At 41.0% G+C, this 18,903-nt stretch overlaps 1 protein-coding gene across 2 annotated transcripts in view; it reads right to left on the reverse strand.

Annotated features, from left to right (window-relative positions):
• Positions 1–4,402: 4,402 nt before the first annotated feature.
• MDFIC2 (MyoD family inhibitor domain containing 2) overlaps positions 4,403–18,903 on the reverse strand; it is a 45,344-nt gene continuing 30,843 nt past the window's right edge. For both annotated transcript variants that reach the window (XM_059823557.1, XM_059823555.1), the window contains 3 exons: positions 14,398–14,466; positions 9,159–9,380; positions 4,403–4,662 (listed from right to left, as the gene is read on the reverse strand). In XM_059823557.1, coding sequence (XP_059679540.1) covers positions 4,403–4,662; positions 9,159–9,380; positions 14,398–14,466 — 551 coding nt within the window. The remainder of the gene's footprint in view (positions 4,663–9,158; positions 9,381–14,397; positions 14,467–18,903) is intronic.

Genomic DNA, 18,903 nt, shown 5'->3' on the forward strand with positions numbered 1-18,903 from the left:
GACAGAAAGTGCTCTGTTTACACTCAGTCCTTGGCATTTTTCCTAAGGGTACCAATTATAATGGTGTTTTTTGTGATATGGGCACACATCCACTATGAATTGGCTTGCACCCACCAACTCATTTTGCACAGGCCATGGAACATGCATCAGATGGCAACGATTCCTGTTCATGTGCAATGTTAAGGAAATCTAGATCATTACCAACAGAAAAATGAATTCCATAGAATTGTTCCATTGTGCAATTATATGAAGTATGCTAAGAGTCAGTGCAGTTTCTCAATAATTCCCTCCCTTGGTTTGTTTTTTTTTTTAAACCACAGGAATGATAGATTATTAATCATGATTAATACTCAGTTACTGTGAATTATGGTGGAGCAGTGCCTGGAAATCCCCGTCTGTTTGGTAAACTTATTTTCTTGCATAATAGGAAACTTGCCTTGAATTTAAGAGCCCTAAAATATAGCTTGACATAGGTGAATATTAAAGCAAAGGAACCGCTCATTTCATGTAATTAAAATAAAAATTTAATAGATACGTACTTTCTTAGTCCAACACTATTGAGTGTTTTTCAATACCGTACAAGCATAACAATAGGAGAAATACAATTGCGAACATCTTAATTGTTCCGTATTTTGCTTTCTTCCTGAGAACCAGTCTTCTAGAGCTCAGCTGTAGCACTCAGCCTGAATCCCTAAGCAGCACTGGAGTTAAGGCAGAGTTGTGCATTGTCTTGACATTTGGTCATTCTGGTTGTGATTGTTTAAGAGAGTATGAACGATCAAAATGCCCCAGGAAGCAGAGGAAAGTCAAAGGAGTTAAAATAATATGCTCCATCCCTGTATTTGGGGGGTGTACATGGGCTAATTTTTGTTAGCCCCATATCTAAAGGGACTCATAGTGTGCATGGAGAGTAAGGCACCAGAACAACATTATGGAGAGGCTCATGTTCACTTAGAGAATTTCATTTCCTTTGAGATAACTGGTCTTTAATCTTTTGGAAGCACCCTGAGGCCTTTCACGTTCACTCCTCTGTGTGCAGTACAATATTTAGCAAATTACAATTTCTGCTGTAAAGAGTTTATGTTCTAATCTGTAGTGTGTCCTGAGAACACAGTGAAAGGAGGTGAAAAGACATTTTCCTCTCAAGGATGAGACTGCTGGGTCATTTCCAAGAGGAGATCCTTAGAGAGCATCCCATGGTCCCTTCCTGTAGAAGGTAGCAATATAGCTCTTCGTTATTATCTCTGTCTCTCTGTTCCCCCAACCAATCTGTCAGTGCATTTATGGTGCTGAGGAGAGGCGGCGTGTCGGAGCGATGTTCCCGTTTGCAAAATGGTAACTTCTTTTTGTTGTTCTGAGGAGCTGGTTTCACACGCTGCGGAGCTGACATCTCTCCGAGAGCACAGCTGAGTCCAACATGTTCAGAACAGCCATCCACCCAAACGCCTCCTACTCAAGTGCTCAGACCTTCCTTCCCAGTAAATAAAAAATACAGAGAGAGCCTTGAATTGTTCCAAATACTTCTGTTTCACTGGGATGTCTACCCATGTTCAAATCTGATAAATGGGTATTTCTCTGGCCTAGGAAGTCAGTTTAGTGTGGGAATAGGATGGCTCTCCAAAGAGGAAACGCAGTTTCTGGAATAGTTAATGGAAAAGTCTGACTGAGTTTCTCTGGTGTCAACGTATTAAAGGGTTCCTGGGTGTCATGTAAACGCAATGTTGCAATGACAGAAAACAAAGTCATCATAAGCTGCTGCTTCTATGACATTGCATGAAATAACACGTTTTTCAAGGTTTCATGCTCATACAGAAGGCCTCTTAAAATCTACTTCCTAAAACAGGAAACCAAGCAATGTGCCATTGTACACTTTAGGCAAGGAGATATTGCTGCATTATTTAAAACACCACCATTCACTACAACAGCAGCTCTCGAGATATCCCACAGTGTGATTCAATTCATATTGTTGGGACATCCTGTCTAGCCACGGTTATGGCCGTGACCATTGTAATTCTGTCTTTGACCTTACCCATGCCCTATAGTAGACATGACCTCAGTTTGCCAACCTGTGGATTACAACATGAAAAAAAGCTATTTTGAATAATGATTCCTAGGAAAAGAGTTGAAAAAAAAATATTTGTGCCAGTAGTCCTTAATTCCGCTCCACAGATGATGCATGGAGACCTCACTTGCCATGGGTGATCCCGGTATGGTCAATGTGTATTACCTTGCAGGGTCAGAGCTGGAATGAGACATCCTGGCTTGCAAGGCAAGTTCCCCATCTCTGGGTCCCTCACTGGCAGCATTCTGGGGTATGCCATCCTCTGGTTACCTCTCTTGGGCTCCTTCCAGCCATTGCATGTGAAATCTCCCCTTTTGGATGACAGCATCAAGAGCGAGGACTGACAACATGCATCTCTATTGGTACTTCTCTAAGAAATGGTATATGGGGCAACTTTTCGCCTTTTCTGACAAATGCTTTGGGTCAGTGTCTTATTCTCACATGCCCACTTGCCACTTTGTAGAGGACAATCTATGGTAGAAAGTGGAGTGATCCAAGCCTCTGTGGCTCGATACATTGCACTGAGAGTTTAGTTGTGAGGCTCAGTATTAGGAAATATAAGATCAAAAATCTATGGGAGAGTGCAAACTGGAGCATTAAAACTCAGCATTGCCCAGGGTGTGCAAAACCAGTGCCTCCTGGATGGCGGTGGTTAGTGCTTTTCAGGTTTGGGTCCAGACCCAGCCGGCAGGCTAGCGCAAGTGTGGCAATTAAGGACTAATGACTTTGTTCTGTTAGGTGGCTACAACTCACAATGTGGTGTCGCAATTAAAATAAGCAAACCTCTCTAACTCCCCACCGATGTCCTGGAAGGAGCACAGAAACAAGGTATGCTGGGCTGCTCGTTGCATTTCTAAGGTTTGTTGTCCTTAGGTCGCTAAGCTTTGTAAGATACTTGTACAAAGATCATTAGCAGTTCTACCTACTTCTTACTTTCTAATTCTTTGAAAACATGAATTTTCCAGAAGTGGGGGAAAAAAAGAAATTCACATGAATTTTTGTTTCCATTAAATATTCATGTGTCAGGACTGCAGATTTGAAACTTTAAAACAGATTTGATAATTTAAAAAAGTGACTTCAATGACTTCAGCAATGATGAGTATCCCAGCATCTTGTCCAGGATTCTTGTTTGGGATTCCCCAGGCATTTCTGCACTGAGATCAGTGGGGTTTTTGGGAGAAGTTTTAGTGCCTACACAAAGTAAACACTGTCTTTGGTGTTAGTCTATAAATATCTAATGTGAGCAAGAAACTCCGTATTTTCCTCTGTGCTTAATATGTGTGTTCTGCACCCTCAGGCAGCTGAATTTACATGCTTTTGTTGTCATACGTGTAATGTGCAATACGTATTTCCTTCTTATTAATCAGACCTGCCATCAGAAAAGAGATAGAGGGAGTTTGAAAGCACAGCCAGGATAGATACTGTCATTTTGTAATCTTTTGTGTGCAGGTGGAGATGCCTGTTTCCACTAGAATAGGTGGCAATATTCTGCTGCTTGCAGAAATCTTACAAATGAAAACCTGGCAAAGGAGTTACTGGCTATCCACGGGGTAGTTCTCCTCTGGAAGTGTGCAGTCAATTCCCATTTAGGCTAATTACACTTAAGGAGCCCTTTCCTCTAACTAATGAACAATAGGCATAACCTGTTATTACATAACCATAGGCACGCACGTTAATACACTGTCGAATTGCACTACCCTGTTAAAATGCTTCCTCTACAAAACTCACTGGAGATTTCTAGAGACGTTTGCTGTAATTACCACTACCATGGTTTCTAATTCATTTAATTTTCCTTTCTACCTAAACTGAGCATATAAGTGTGTTTTAAGAGACTGAATAAATAAATTTTTAATTATAAAATGATGCTATATCATACATTATTAATAATAACCAACAATATGTAATACATGTTTATGTATGAATCCATTAGGAAGATGAACGAATATATATATCAGTCCTAAAATAACGTCCTAATTTGTCCAGTGTTTATGAATGGGGGAAAACTGTGTTTAAAGCAATGAGAAGTTTATAAAAGCATCGGACTGACAATGGGTAAAGAACAGAGCACACTTGGCACTTAGGAATTCTGTTGACGTCTATGGCAAACAAGAAGACCCTTTTTTGCCCTTTATTGGTTTCAACAGTTTGTGAAATCATACAACGAGAATGGCACAGATATACAGACCTCCAGGGTGCGAGCAGCATGATGCACATAGTCCTGGTTGGCAAACACTCTGGTTATTACTGTTATCTTTTAAAGAAGAAAAAAAAAAAATCTCCTTTGTACTCTGTCAGTTCACTTTCAGGCAGTTTTGAGGAATTTTGTCAGTTCTTTTCCTATTAGCGATAGCAGACTTCAGAAATCTCCATGGCAAGTTCCAGGCATTCACCAGTCTCGTGGCAGGACTCAAAAAGGCTGCAGTCAATGTCACAGTCACAGTTGCAGTCGTTGTTGGCATGGTCTTCGTTGGAGGTCTGGTAGTATCTATTGGATGGACAACAGGTATCTGTCAGCCAATGTTCACAGGTATCAGGCAGCATTATAAGAAAGTCCCAAAATTGGCAGAACAAGCAGGCCAGGATAAGTGTTGCGCATTCATCTAAGAAAAAGGAAAAGCAGTAAGACATAAGAAAAAGGGCGTGCTTGATTACCCAGGTTTAGGCTAGTGTGACTACACAGAAATGAGACGCAAGACAGCACAAGGGTAGGTAAAAATACATCGGTGATAACTACTTCCATAAAGTCAAATGAAAGGATTTATTTTGTATATGTTGTTTGTTCTGGAAAAAACAACAGTGTCATGAAAATAATTTGAACGAAAATATTCTGTGGCAGTGAAGTTCAGAGGAACAAGTGCTCTTAAAGTGTTCGAGCTATAAACTTCAGCACAGGAGTAAACCTCACGCAAGCAGGGATGCTCTGCTGGGGGGTTTGCAGTCTTGCAGGAGATTGGAAGTGCTGCTGCTTTGTGATGCCACATGTGCTACCTGACCAACACGCGTGACACTGGAGTTTATTTTCTTTTTCACAAGAATTTGCAATCAAAGATAAAAATCGTCAGGCTGCTCCTGCTATTTCTAGGACAGCAAAAAAAAAAAAAATCAACAAAAAAAAAAAATTCCCCAAATCTTTCAGAGCATTTTTGCCTGCATATGAAGAGTTCAGAACTGAACCCTTCTTATTTAAACAATTCTTTTCTGGGCTGTCAGTCTGTTATGGTCTGATTCAATCCTTGCTGGAATCGGTGCGCAAACACCCAAGGCTTTTGTGGGGAGTGGATTGGGCCCTCAGACTCTCCAGGTCTAGTTCTTGCTTTTCTACGTGGCCAGTCTGGATGCATGGGATGGGTAGAGCGCCCTGGGCTCATGAATTTGATATGGCATCTGGATAAGGACTGAGACGATCTTGGGAACAAGACCAAATCCACACACATGGGGGAAAAAAGGAGTGCAGATTCGTCATCTGCTTATAGTTTGATTTCTGTAAGTAGTCTGTTTCAGTAAAAATGTTTAAGGACAGCTAGACTGCCTAACCAAAGACAGGGAGGAAAAGCAAGTGTGGAGAACAGCACTGACAGAGGGCAGCGTGATGATTGATTCTCAGCCCAGGGTCCTTCCACTTCCCCACCGAAACGGGTTTCTTGCCTTTTCACTCACAGACTTGTTAATTTCTGAAAGGAGACAAAAGTTTGGAAAATAGTATCAGCTAGGATGTGTGTCTGGAGCCAGTGAATATTCTTAAAAACTTGGTCACGGTGACAAAAACTTTGTGTTATATTTGTTCCCCTCAAAAATCAACTAATTAACTCCCCACCGTTCAGACTACAGCATCTGGGAGGCTGCCTCCGGGTGCAGCAGGGCTCGGAGCAGGTGTGAGATTCCGACTGTGTGAATCCAGTTGGAGCGCAAAGACCCAGACCTTTCAATGTTTTTTTTTTTCCCTCCTTGTTTTTGGAAAGGAAAAATGCCTTCAACAATATGAATGCCTTTTCATTGGTTCTTTCGGGAAAGCATATGGTTCTAACCACATTTCTTGCCCTAGGATGACTAACTGTGAACTCATTCAACTGCATTGGTTCTGTTGTGGCATTTTCTATCTCACGTAACATAAAGTTCACTGCCAGGAAGTTTCCAGAATTATGCTTTTTTTTTTTTTTTTTCTTTTTAAGAAAGCTTTCTTGATGAAAAACAAAATTAAAAAATCATTCCAGCTTCTTTATAAAAAAAAAAAACCAAAAAAGCAGTTGAAGCAGGTAGCAAGAATAAACAGCATGTGATTGAACTTCTTTCTAAGTAGCATATCATCACCAATGTTATCAATTTTAATACTTGTTTAAATATGTCAAGATCTATTTAAGTTCAGACAAGCACAACTAACTTCTAAGTCAGTTCTGTAGAATAAGAATGACTAGATTTTGGTGATACTTAGTAAATTCATGCTTATATTTTTTTCTAACTAAATGAACTGAAATAATTATAAAATTGAAACATTTTACAAGGTGACACCACTGCATTTAATTGTATGAAATTTACAGTGTAGAAAATGTAATCATTTTATCCAGTAGTCCATGGTGTAATTAAGACTATTCTTTTTAGATATCTTATGTTTATGAAATTTCCCTCCTATACATAGATATGAGAGATGAAATTCAGAATTATATATCAAATAAGGATCTTTCAATTTTTTTTTTTCTCTCCAAAGATCTGTTTTCTAATAACAGTTTTTTTCCTGAATGTGTTAACCATAATGGTGCTTATGTAATCTTGAGAGAATCGATATGATTCTTAGGGCTTCATCCAGGAAAGAGAGCACACAAAAAGCACAAGATTTTAATAATAAAGTAATGTTTCAGTACAGAGTCTGTGATGTGCAGTAAAGATGCTTTTAAATTCCCATCAGAGCACACACCATGAACTGTGATAATGGATGTAACACATTTCGAAAAATCTGCATGTGTGAGGCTTTTTTGTCCTGCTTTAAGTGGGATAATGTATATAAATAATAGACATTAGCAATTAAACATCCATTCCTATGCATTCATTTATATATTTGAGAATAAATTAGCCACAAACTGCATAAAAGAAGATGCAATCTCCTGTTTTCTCCTCTGTTTTCCCTGCTGTTTGCGAAACGGCATTACTGCATTTATCTCAGTGAGAACAACGACCTCGGCTCTCATTCTCTACATCGGTAGATTAATTTCCACAAAAGAAGAACTTCTAATAATTTTGCTAGCCTGCCTCATCTCTAAATTTTCCTGCTCTTGTCTGGTGGCTGTCAGCTGACGCAGATGATGCTCTGAACGAACCTGGTCCAAAGCTCGCTGAGGCCACGATGGCCACCCCTGGTGAGACCCATGAGCTTTGGATCTGCTCCTCTCTGAGCACAGGGAACAAAGTAATCCCCAATTTCCTCAGCTACAGCTCTGCCTTCAGAGGTTCTCCATGCACCAGCGAACAGGATTTGGCTTCGTGTGTGTGGAATAAGCAGTAACTTGTCAGAGTAGAGTGAGCAGAATATGCAGTGACAACCACAAATCTGGCTTCCTTTGGTTTTCTTGGCTTCCATCCAGCCCTTAACATTATTAATTGAGCACAGATTGTTTTTTCTGTTAATTTCCTTCACTTTTAGCTTTTTTAAGGAGTATGAAATCTGTTATTTGCATCACATGGTACACACCTGTGTGCCAGTAATAGTTGAGGGACCTGATCGGATAGTCAACAAACTCAGGAGATAGTGAGTGTCTGGACTAGAGGATGAGTCGCCTAAATGAAATAAATATTTCAGATCCTTCACTGAAATTACATTCATTCTAATAGATGTATCAGGGACATCCCTTTTATTACAGGATCAGTGATACAACGGAGATGGTAATGGCTCCTGGAGAGCATTGTGGTTTATTGTGTTGATCTGTATTTAGAATTTCTTAATTCTGGGATTGTTACTATGATATATGTGAGATCCCACACTATAATGGATATAACACACTAATCCATTATTACAAAAGGCACACATAAGAAACTTAAAAAATGCTTCACAGAATCACTTTTTTCATATCCATCGGAATAAACAGGAATAGCTGGTTCTCAGCGTAATTCCACTAAAATCAGGGGTGTTATATTATTTAGATTAGCAGGAGTCATGCCCCTTGGTCTGTAAGGAGTGTTCACAACCCATTCTATTCCTTAACTCTTGGTTATACTATTGCCTCAGAAGCTCTTACAAAAAACAATTCTCTTTCTTTAACTTGTGCTTTTACACAATAAAAAGAATCAGCTCCTTTTCCGAAAAGGTAAGACAGCTCTGATTAATAGTCCCAGAGCAAGTTATGTTTTAGCAATGTTCATTTGCAAAAATGCGCTGAACTATTGGGCTTCTGCAGCAATTTTGGTTTGTACCTACCTTTCATAGTGCTTTGTTTTCAAATATGCTTTTTCAAGATGCAGAGCGTGCTGAACTAACCAAACTCCTATCCACGTGTATGCACCTGGCCCTGTCATCAGAGAGAGTTTTCTGCAGAAGCAAGGCAGAGTATGAAGAGAAGTGCTCATCCTGACCTACGTGAGTTTTGCAGCGTAGGCAGTAGAGGGAGGGTTTGGTGGTGGGTCAGCAGAATGGCGGGGCTGGAGGTAATGATCCATACAAGAACTGCACATACAAGACCATAGAAGTAATGTGCAGACCACCAAACACAGCATCTGTTCAGCAACCACAGCAGCTACTACAGTACCAATGGCACAAGCAACAACCTCTGCTACCGGGGAAAAGTGGGTCCATGTGAGATACTGTTTATCTGATACCGACACTATCACCTCTGTGCAAACACTCATGACAAAAGTACAAATGCTCCATTGCACAATAGGCTCTAAGCTCCTCTTCTATGACTTTAATATCACTGACAATTTAAGATCATCTTCTACAGATTCTCATCTATCACAAAAATGTCTGCAGGGCAACTTAATGCTGTTTTTGGCTATGTTCTTGAACCTGCTGTTCAGCCTGTAAGCATTTATTTCAAGTTAGATACACATAGTGCTCTTGCACTGGGCATTGTTTAGAAATCAGCTTAAATGTCATCTGTTTTATAAAACATACCGTCACTGTCTCTCTGATGTACTGATGCATCATCTTCAATGTAAGTGAATTCTCTGCATTTCTCCAGGGAAGCAATGGATGATGTGCTCGCATCTGACAATTTCTTCCCATTTTTGGTACCCTTTGATGAAGCGTCTGTGATGCTAAATTCTGCGACAGAACTCATAACAATACCTTTCATAGGCTTTTCATCTGTATGTTTTTCATTTGTAAGCTGGTTATCTGGTGGGATTAGGAAAAAAGAAAAGACTTGTTTGCAATACTGAGAAAAAGATCTGAAAGAATAACATATGCAGAATTTCCAAGCCTACAGTTGCTTGCTTCCAAGGCCTCACCCTACTTACCTAATGATTTCAGTCTCTTTATGCAAGCAGTTTATTCATAGTATAAGTATTTGTGAACTTGCATTCTAAGGTTTTCTCTTAAATCCAGTAGACTTAGAGGCTAAGTAATAATTCACTTCCACTGGGTGGGAACATGTTAGGAGAGAAAACAGAGCTATTGCCTCAGTTGACATCTATTTCAAGTGTGGTATCCTAACTTCAATTTGTGATATAAAAGAAGGCAAAACAATTATCTTGTTATTTTTCAACAGCAGTTCTGTTTCCCTAAATTTACAGCCAACAATGTGTGTGTAGGTGGTACCTAGATGCAGATGTGCCAGCTCACCACGGCTCATAATCTTGTAGCAAAGAAAGCCAGATGGTCTCTGTTTAACATCCAGATTCATTATTTTGTAACTTCATCCACACTTGTGTTGTTGGCCTGGAAGTCAACTAGAAGATCGGATACTTCACATGCTGTCAGCATGCCAGAGAGGCAGCTCAAAAACCAGAGGGAGAGCTTAATTTTAAGCCCCAACTAGGGGAAAGGTTAAGAAGAGTTCTGAGCTCAATTTATTCTTCAAGAACTTCTCAGGCACAGATAAACATGGGTTGATATATAGTTTCACTTACTCTCTGAAGTGATCAAGAGGCCAAGAAACACAGTCATTCTCTCTATGACTGGGATGATAAAACCTCATCAATTCTTATCTACAGCTGATTAACTCCTGCACCTCACATCAAGCACAGCCTCACTTTTTATCTTACTTAAATCTTGTGATATGCTTGCTCTTGAGCTATATACAGAAAATCAATCTTTACAAACACCTCAGTTTTGCAAACATTACTTTCAGAGAGGAACAGTAAGTGCTCTAAAGCAGTTGGTCTGCTCTCTGCTGCAAGGAGCCAGAAGAGAGACCCTGCATATCTCTTGTTTTTCAGGTACCTTTGAGCCCTGACATATATTAAAGAAGAGCCAAGAAAAGGTTGATAGACAGTGAAACCTTGATGAGACTGCAGTTGTGTCCTGTAGTATCCTTGCAGCCAAAAGGAGGAAATGTGGATGGGATGGGTGGGATGCAAGGTAGGTGAAAATCCACTGGGACCATCGGGTTTGAAGTGGAGGGAAGCAAAGATTTGAGGTCTCACTGGTATCTGGAGCAAGTCCAGTGAAGGCCACCAAGGTGGTGATGGGTCTGGAGCACCTGATGTATGAGGAGAGGCTGATGGAGCTAGGCTTGCCTGGCCTGGAGGAGAGAAAGCAAAGGACAGTGCTAGATACTGTTTTCCACTTCATAACCAGGGTTATGGAGAAGCCAGACCACAAACTCCTCTCAGCAGTGCACAGAGGTGGAAGGACAAGAAGCCACCGTCACAAGCTGCAGCAAGGACAATTGGGATTGCATATGGGACAGATTCTTCAGCATGGGAGGTGTAAAGCACTGGGACAGCCCCTGGTGAGGCTGGGGAAGTGTGGAGAGCTTAGCTGGGCACGGACCCCAGCAACCTGCTCTTACTGTGGAGTTAGGTCTGGTTTGTGGCAAAGGCCAGACGAGGTGACTTCCACAAGTCCCTTCCAAGTTTAATTTTTCTATGATTTCTATAATTCTGTTTACTTACAGAATGAGTGAGCAATTCATTTCAATTTTTACTCATAGTCAGATTTCATGCTGTTTTAGATCGTCTTCATGTAGTGAAATATGTAGGAGCAGAAAAGCTGGGTAGAGGTTAGCAGAGTAAGACCCTGGGAGAGGATGAGAAGAAATACTAAGCTATCATTTTCATTTTAACTTTAAATCACTGCTTTAAAAATGTGTGTTGGCAGATGTTTTGGCTTGATTTTGAATTTGTAATAACGACAAAGTCTACTATGATGGAAATGTGGATTTTCCCTGTCCTGGAGAGTTTACAGGTTGGCCTTAGGGAGAGAGCGACTGGTGGGATAGAGAGAAGTGGAAGGAAGGAGACAGTAAAACAGCAGTGGCACAGAGAGGAGTCTCAGAAACCTATAACTGTCAGGTTTTGTGAGCGTTAGGAGGAAGGAAAGCCACAGGCGAGACTTGGGAAAGGCAGGAGAGGCGGTGGCTCCTCCGGCTGTGAACCAGCAGTGCAAAGCACAGCGGTGCTCGCCTGCAGGTTGTACACTTGGTTGCAAGAAACCAGCATCCTGGGCAAAGCATGCCTGATTTTGCCCATCTGTGATAATTTGTTGATGGTTTTCCCCCTAGATCAAGTAAATACAGCCTTTTTTTCCCCTCTCTGACTTCTTGGTCAGTCTCTGGAATCCAAAATGTGAAAATTCATGCATTTTGAACGTACTTACATGTACAGTAACTACTGTTTTCCAGTATTTATAAATCAGTGACATACCACAATTTGTTGTGCACTTTCATTCAATAATACACTGTCTCCAGGAAAAGTTGTGCTAATTGAAGTAGCAGAGCTCTGGAGGAAGCGATGTCCCGCTTATGCATTGGATTTATTGGATAATAATTGATTTGTGAGTCCAAAAGACACATGCCCCACCTGTTGTTCGGGTGCCAATCTTACAAATGGGTCTTGTTTGTCCAGGCTGAGAGCTATACACAGGCTGAGCAGTTGAATACGCACAGATCAGACTGAAAGGTCTAGGCAAGAATGATGATTTCTATCATTTTCCACTTTCAAAATTGGCCCAAAAGTCTAAACCAGATACATTTTAAATCACAATATATCTGTTGCGTTCTCCATTTCTGCAACAATACAATGGCCCACAGAATGCATTTAAGCATTCAATAAACGAGACTGAAAAAAATCAGACGGAAGTAATCAGTAAATGCCAGACTAACATTTACTGTATCCACTGACTTCTACTATTCATGCTTCGAGTCAATTTTTATTCTTGAAGTGCTGTTGAAGAGAAATCAAAACCAGAAATAGAAAGGCATAGACATAACCTGAATTTTTCAATACAGCACCATCAAACAAAAGGGTAACAAAAGCTGTCATTCAAGGACTCTTCTGTTTGTTAAAGCACACTACATCTTTGAAAATACAGTACATTTTAGTGTCAGACTCTTAGTTTGAAAAGCTCCCTTTAAGTAATGTTATACTTGTCTTGTACAGCTAGATCAAGTCTTCATGCAATCACCGTAACAAGCAACTTGCTATGACAAGCGAGATCCTTGCTTCCAGAAAACAGTGCGATAGAGGCTAAAGCAGTGTACAATTATAGGTCTCCATTTCATTTTTATGCAATTACCTTCAGTTCAGCTCTGGGTCCATCTGCATTACGTCTTTTATCAATTTAATGTTTGCACAAAGTGTCTAAAGAAATAAAGATTATGCTAGACCAGCATAAAAAAAAAAGGTTATCTTTTTTTTTTTTTAATAGTTTGTTGCTGCATGGAACGGTAGTAGGTTGAGAGAATGGAACAAATAAGTGGAGCCAAATAGGCTTTAAAAATATATTATGTACAACTAATATTATTTATGATTACCATTAAATGAGAATGCAAAAAAAATTTATAAATAGAGATGGGCATAGGGTCAAAGTTTGTTACTGTTTTTTAAGAGCCTGTGTTCAGTTTCAGATATCTACAAATGTCTGTTTTTAACGTGTAGAAATCATCCACTGAAGTGAATTAAAAGGGAAATATAAGTGTATCGTGATGAAGAAAGCTCAGATTATTCAGTGTTAGACTGTTAGGCAGAGGCAGCTAGAGGTAAACCCCCACAACGTGTCATTTTTAAATAGTACCATGAAGTAGCAACTTTCTTCCTCATCCGGGGAAGCTGGGGCTTGCCGTGAGTATTGCAGTAGAACACCGGGATCGTTCACCCATGTTTGTATTAGAGATAGTCTCAATACTCACGTGAAATTTCTATTTTTTGTTTTAAGTTGGGTGATTCAGGTGGCTGACTACAGTGTCTAAATTCATGAAAGCACAAAGTAAATCACTTACTTTCCACTGATGCCACCCATGAGATCCCTCTGGTTAATAGTGAGAAGCAGTGATACCATGACTGGCATTTACAGTAGGTTCCCTGACCCCTATTTCTCTTCACTGGCTCAGGCACAAAGCAGGGTCTTGAAGAACAGGAGGCTGGAGTTTCCTAGCACGCTTTTGAAACTAGCTTTTACACAGTGGCATGTAAGGGCTCTAAGTCTGTTTTTGGCAAGCCACAGGGGTGATAAGAGGTGCTCTATTCTGCTGGATGCGGACTGCAGCAATATGGGTAATGCCAAAAAGCTGTTTGGAGCAACTGGTTAGGGGGAGTTGCCACTGAAAGAGAAGAAGGAGAACTGATCTATCACCCTACGTAGGGCTCATACGCATCCTACAAGCAAGGGAGAAGGGAGCCTGTGGCTCTACTCGCTGGTGTTCCCAATCCATCCTGGCAGTGGCCCTTTGCCTCACACCCCTGTGGCAAGGAGTCCCAAGGGTTAATGGTGAACTGCGTGGAAAACACTAGCAGTTTAGGATGTATAACTTCTTAATTTCACCGTGAGGCATCTTCGTATATCAGTGCAGTGAAAGAACCAAAGGAACGCCTGGCTGATCTCCCTGCCATTCGTTATCCCGTGCACCGCTGTCGCTACCTGTCTATTTAATATATCACATGCTCATCCCTGAAAGAGCTGTATGCCATGTCCATTCAGTCCTGAGATGAAGCAGGCAGAGCTACACCCGACCCGATGGATGATAACTTTTAAGTATAAAGGCTTGAAGTGAACTCACTTGGTTTGAAAAGACTCTTAGTAAAAGGAAACCCAAACTCCAGGTTTCAATGGCCATGTTTCAAAAAAGAAAAAGAAAATCAAAATACTTTTTCTTGCCAGTCTAAAGGACATAATTTGTCTGCCAGCAGCAATGGGAGGGGATGCCAGGGGTACCTCTGCTCGGTGTGACACATGCACGGGGCCAGCAGCTTACCTGGATGGTCCTCACTGCTCAGCGTCACCCCGGGGAGCGCCGGGGCGGGCAGGGAGCTGGTGCAGCTGTCTTGGTGGAAAAACAAAACAACATTGAAGAGGGACGCTGTAAATAAATGTGGTTTGGCACATGTATCACCCCCAGCCACTTAATGACAGTCATTGACTTCAGGAGTTGTTGCTTTGGGGGGCAAATAGAAGCAAGTGTGCTTCCTTGCAGGGGGAGGTTACGTGGGATGGTGCACTCTCTCTGTTACTCCCTGTCTCATTTCTGGGAAGGAAGCCTCAAGGAAAACAAATTGCTAAGAGAGAAAGTTTCATCTGAGAAGAGGGGAAGAGGATCACTGGCAAACACAGAAGTTCCTGTTTCAGGTAGGTACAGAAAATTTGAGAGCTGGGAGGTCTACGATGCAATGCAGGGCATCATCCATGCCCAAACACCCCAGAAACCTTAGACGAGATTCCCAAATCAACAGCAAAGGAGGAGAGAGGAAATTGCACGCCCAAGCTCCAACCTCTACAGCTTAGCCTTCTTGGTGGACAAGATGCCCAAGGTCCTCGTGGTGGCAAGCCCAGGTCCCCACATGGGTGCTGAGCTCCTCCACCTCTGCTACGCTTGCCAGGCCATCCACTCCCTGTATAGGGCTTGGAGGCTTAAATCTCCCCTCCTTCCCTCTCCCAGGGTCAGGGAGGCAAAGTAGAAGGTGGGGGTGTGGGACTGTCTCTACAGCGAGTGCAGCAGATGAAGCAAACTCCACGAGAACTGCTCTCATCCACGTAGCAGAGGCCAGAGGGAGAGCAGGCGTCACAGCCGACGCAAAGCAGCCTGCTCTAGACTAATATATCATGGGTGCTTTCATGGTTTCGTGCCCATTACATTTTGCTGAGCTCAGGCATAAGGATACAGGGGATTTAGAGACTGTTTATTTTTGTCGTAGGGAAACAGGAAATAGTACACAAGGCTATAAATATATTTTGGGCTTCATATGACATCATGAACCTGTGCAAGTGCTTCTCGTCTGATTTATGATGATGGACTGGTAATTCACAGGAACTTTGGGTTTACTTTTTTTTGCTGTTGCAGTAACGAAGCTAATGGTGCAGTCCCTGGAGGGGGTATTTTATCAATAGTGAATTTTTGACCTCATTGCATACGTTTTAACTTCATGAATTAGTGACCCAGCTGACTGTAAAGCCTTCTATAGGCTTATTATAAATCTATCACAGGACTGGCAAGAAATTTTGGCCCAGATCCTAAACTCTGACAGGCATGTGTTGATGGACTGCATAGCAAGCACTTCCACTAATATTTCTCACTAATTATACCATATATTAAAAAAAATGAATGAAGCCAATGTTTATATGCAGCTTTAACTGCTTTTGATATAAGAAAGCAACACAATCCCTAATAAATTTTCACCTTCAACATTTCTATTCATTATAATTTTTACCATGATGAATGAAGTTAGAACTGGAGAGGGAGGGGGGTTAATCTTGAAATCTGTTCAGTGAATGACTGAATATACTTCCCTTCCCCAACTTGCGTTGAGGAAGGAGGGAACAGATGGACACAGGAAGAAGAGGGAGGCGAGTGCGGAACGAAGGAGATGGGTGAGGAACAGATGGAGTCGGGGGAAAGCGAAGGGGAGAGTCAGCAAGGATGGTAGGAAAGTTTTCCACTTGACCTTGAGTTGAAATGAAGATCTGAATACACCATGGGGCAGCTAGATTTTGGGAAGCATCCTTTTTTCTCTCTGCGGCACTTGCACCTAGAAGTCTTGTGGGCCATCCCCATAGTCCAGTCCATCCCAGGGGATCTGCAGAACCAGAACCTGGATTTTCTCGAGGGGACGGCTGCTGCAGAAGGGTGTCTGCACTGTGTTCAAGTCCCATAATGGTAATGGCAGGGGAGAAATGTGTGCAAATGCAGTACCCAAAATGGGTTGGGATGTGGGAAGTCTCCCAGGCATCCCAGCCAACCCAGAAATTGGAGCTTCTGATTTTGAAGAGGTATCCTACACCCTATTTGTTAGGATCTAATGGCCAAAACACTCAGTGATTTATGATTTTACCTGCTTAAAGACAGATATTCGAGATGGCCTGATTTTCAGAATATGCTGAGCATCTGCGCTTTGAGGTGTATTGAATTATATAGCCCAAATCACTAGTAAGTCCTGGAAAATCTTGATTATATTCTTAATTCTATTAAACTCTTGCATATAGTCCATTGGTTCTGGCTTTGCTAGCTGAAGAATGGAAGAGGTGAAAGTTAAATATTGGCCATGTGTGTCATTCCCTTTGAAGAAAATGGGAGCCATGTGCACTCACCTAACAGCAAAGTTTGGCCCCAACTATGATTTCACAGCTGGGCCCTAACTTCAGGAATGCCAAAGCACTAAATGACTCAATTGGAGTAACCTGATCAATGCTGTAGTTTCACAGTGGATTTAAATTGCACACACAGCAAGAGAAGAGTTAGTTTTCTTCTCTCTCAAAATCACTTTTCTCTGCAGATTTGATAGCATAAATATGAAGTTTTACTCTCATCACACAAATAAGTGAAATGGCAGAAAACGTATGTCAAATAAAATGCACAACATTATGTCCTTTTTACTTTTTGGAGCCTGTTTAAGAAAATAGCTTCATTAATTTTGACTGAATAAAAGATTCCTTTAAGGGATTTCAATAGGTGACATGAAAAATGTTAATTCGAATGATCAAGACAATGGAGGTTAAAACTGTTTTGAAAATATGTTTCTTTTATAGATCTCAGCTGTTGGAAGAGTTACAGAATAAATATACGGTAGTGCTGACATTCAGTGCTGTTTCATCTTAGCGAAAGAGTTTTTAATAAAGAAAATTCTTTTCAAGGAATGCTTTCTGCAGCCAGTCTTCAAAAAGAGGTTTTCCCCCCTCCTAGTTTAATAAAATTAAAGTAATTTATGTCATATTGATATGTCGATATGTTTTTCAATAAACTTTTTCACAGAGAATTTTTTTAAAATTCTCTTCACTTTAAAAATTATAATTATATGTCTTCCTCCCACTTTGAAAATGGCACAAGGTGCTCATTTGCAGAGCTCTACTGTTCAAATCTTCACTGAGAATAGAAATGTCATGACTCAGTTAACAATGCTTTATTATTCACATTGATCTTTTTTTATAGTGTTCTTTATCTCAAAAACATTGTAAATCAGATATCTTCCTCCCACTCTTTTGTTCATTTGCAAATTTTTATTATTCTAGTTTAAAAAAGCAATGGAGTGTCAAGAGTCAGTGTATATTGTTTATGTTCTTTTTTGCTTTAAAATTACTTTTAACTATAAAAAGTAAGATGTACAGCAGGAAAAAAAAAGCTCAATTTAAGGATGCTTAAAAAAGAATTGAAGGGATCAGTGTGAATTTTATGTTGTTCGCTTACGCTTTAGAGTTGTAACGGACTTTGCAAGAAGGGGGACCAAACACTTTATGAAAAGGTTTTTATGTGCTAATTCAAAAGTCTCTATTGCATCAGACATCATCATCGGCATTAGACACCGGACGTAATTCATGCGAACACAATAGCAAAATTCACAACTGCTTTTGTAGAATGCTCACTGGATGGTTTACAGGTGCCTACCCAGAGACCTGCACTCTCCATCGCTCTGTGTCAGAGCTTGGCGCCAGGTCCTCAGGAGCCCTCGGCTGAGAAGCACCAAGATAAATCACCGGATTTTCTCAGGAACTTCACAGCTTTGGTATCAAGTGTTAACTGCAGCAGAAACACAACCTCAGCTGGTCAACAGGCAATGCAATCACTGAAACCCACGGGCCAGGGTACGGGATACGGCCGTACATCCTCCGGGAGAGCCGTGCCGGGGCCCCCAGGGTTGGTTTCTAGATCGGGCCTTCCAAATTCTCCTTCAGCCACTGTTTTCTTTCCTACCAAGTTTTTCTTTAGGTCTGTATTTATGTCCTGGCTGTCGTGACTGTATGAAACGGCCTCCATGAAATAAATCCATTATAGTAATTGGGGTTAGTCCAGAGAGCAGCAGGATCTTGTGGCATTTCACGCACGTACTGCTTGCTGATAGGTAATTTTTTTTTCTTTTGCCTGTTTTGAATTAATTTCCTCCAGTTTATGATCAGGGCATCCTGGCACCCTGTTGTTACTCCAGCAGCTCTTGAAAAAGATAATTCCCCTCTGGGAGTCTCCAAGAAGGAGTGGCTATTTCTGAAGTTGAATTTAAGCCCCAGATTGGATTTTTGGATCTTGTAGGTGCTGTGGCAGCTCTATCACATGAAACAGCCCTAAAAAGCTTTTGTAAAGAAAAATAAAGTCTTCTTTCCATATTCTTTTGTTCCTTTCTGTTTCAAGGCTGCACTCTCCTGACATTTTGTTAAAAGGGTTGATTAAACAAGCTCACAACAAGTCTCAAACTGAACCTGAACTGAAAACACGCAGCCCTGTCCTTCCCCCTCCAAGTGGAGGGCGAAGCATCTATTTGCTTTTATTAATGCCAGTAGG

The sequence above is a fragment of the Gavia stellata genome, chromosome 12 (assembly GCF_030936135.1).
Source record: "Gavia stellata isolate bGavSte3 chromosome 12, bGavSte3.hap2, whole genome shotgun sequence".
NCBI lineage: Eukaryota > Metazoa > Chordata > Aves > Gaviiformes > Gaviidae > Gavia > Gavia stellata.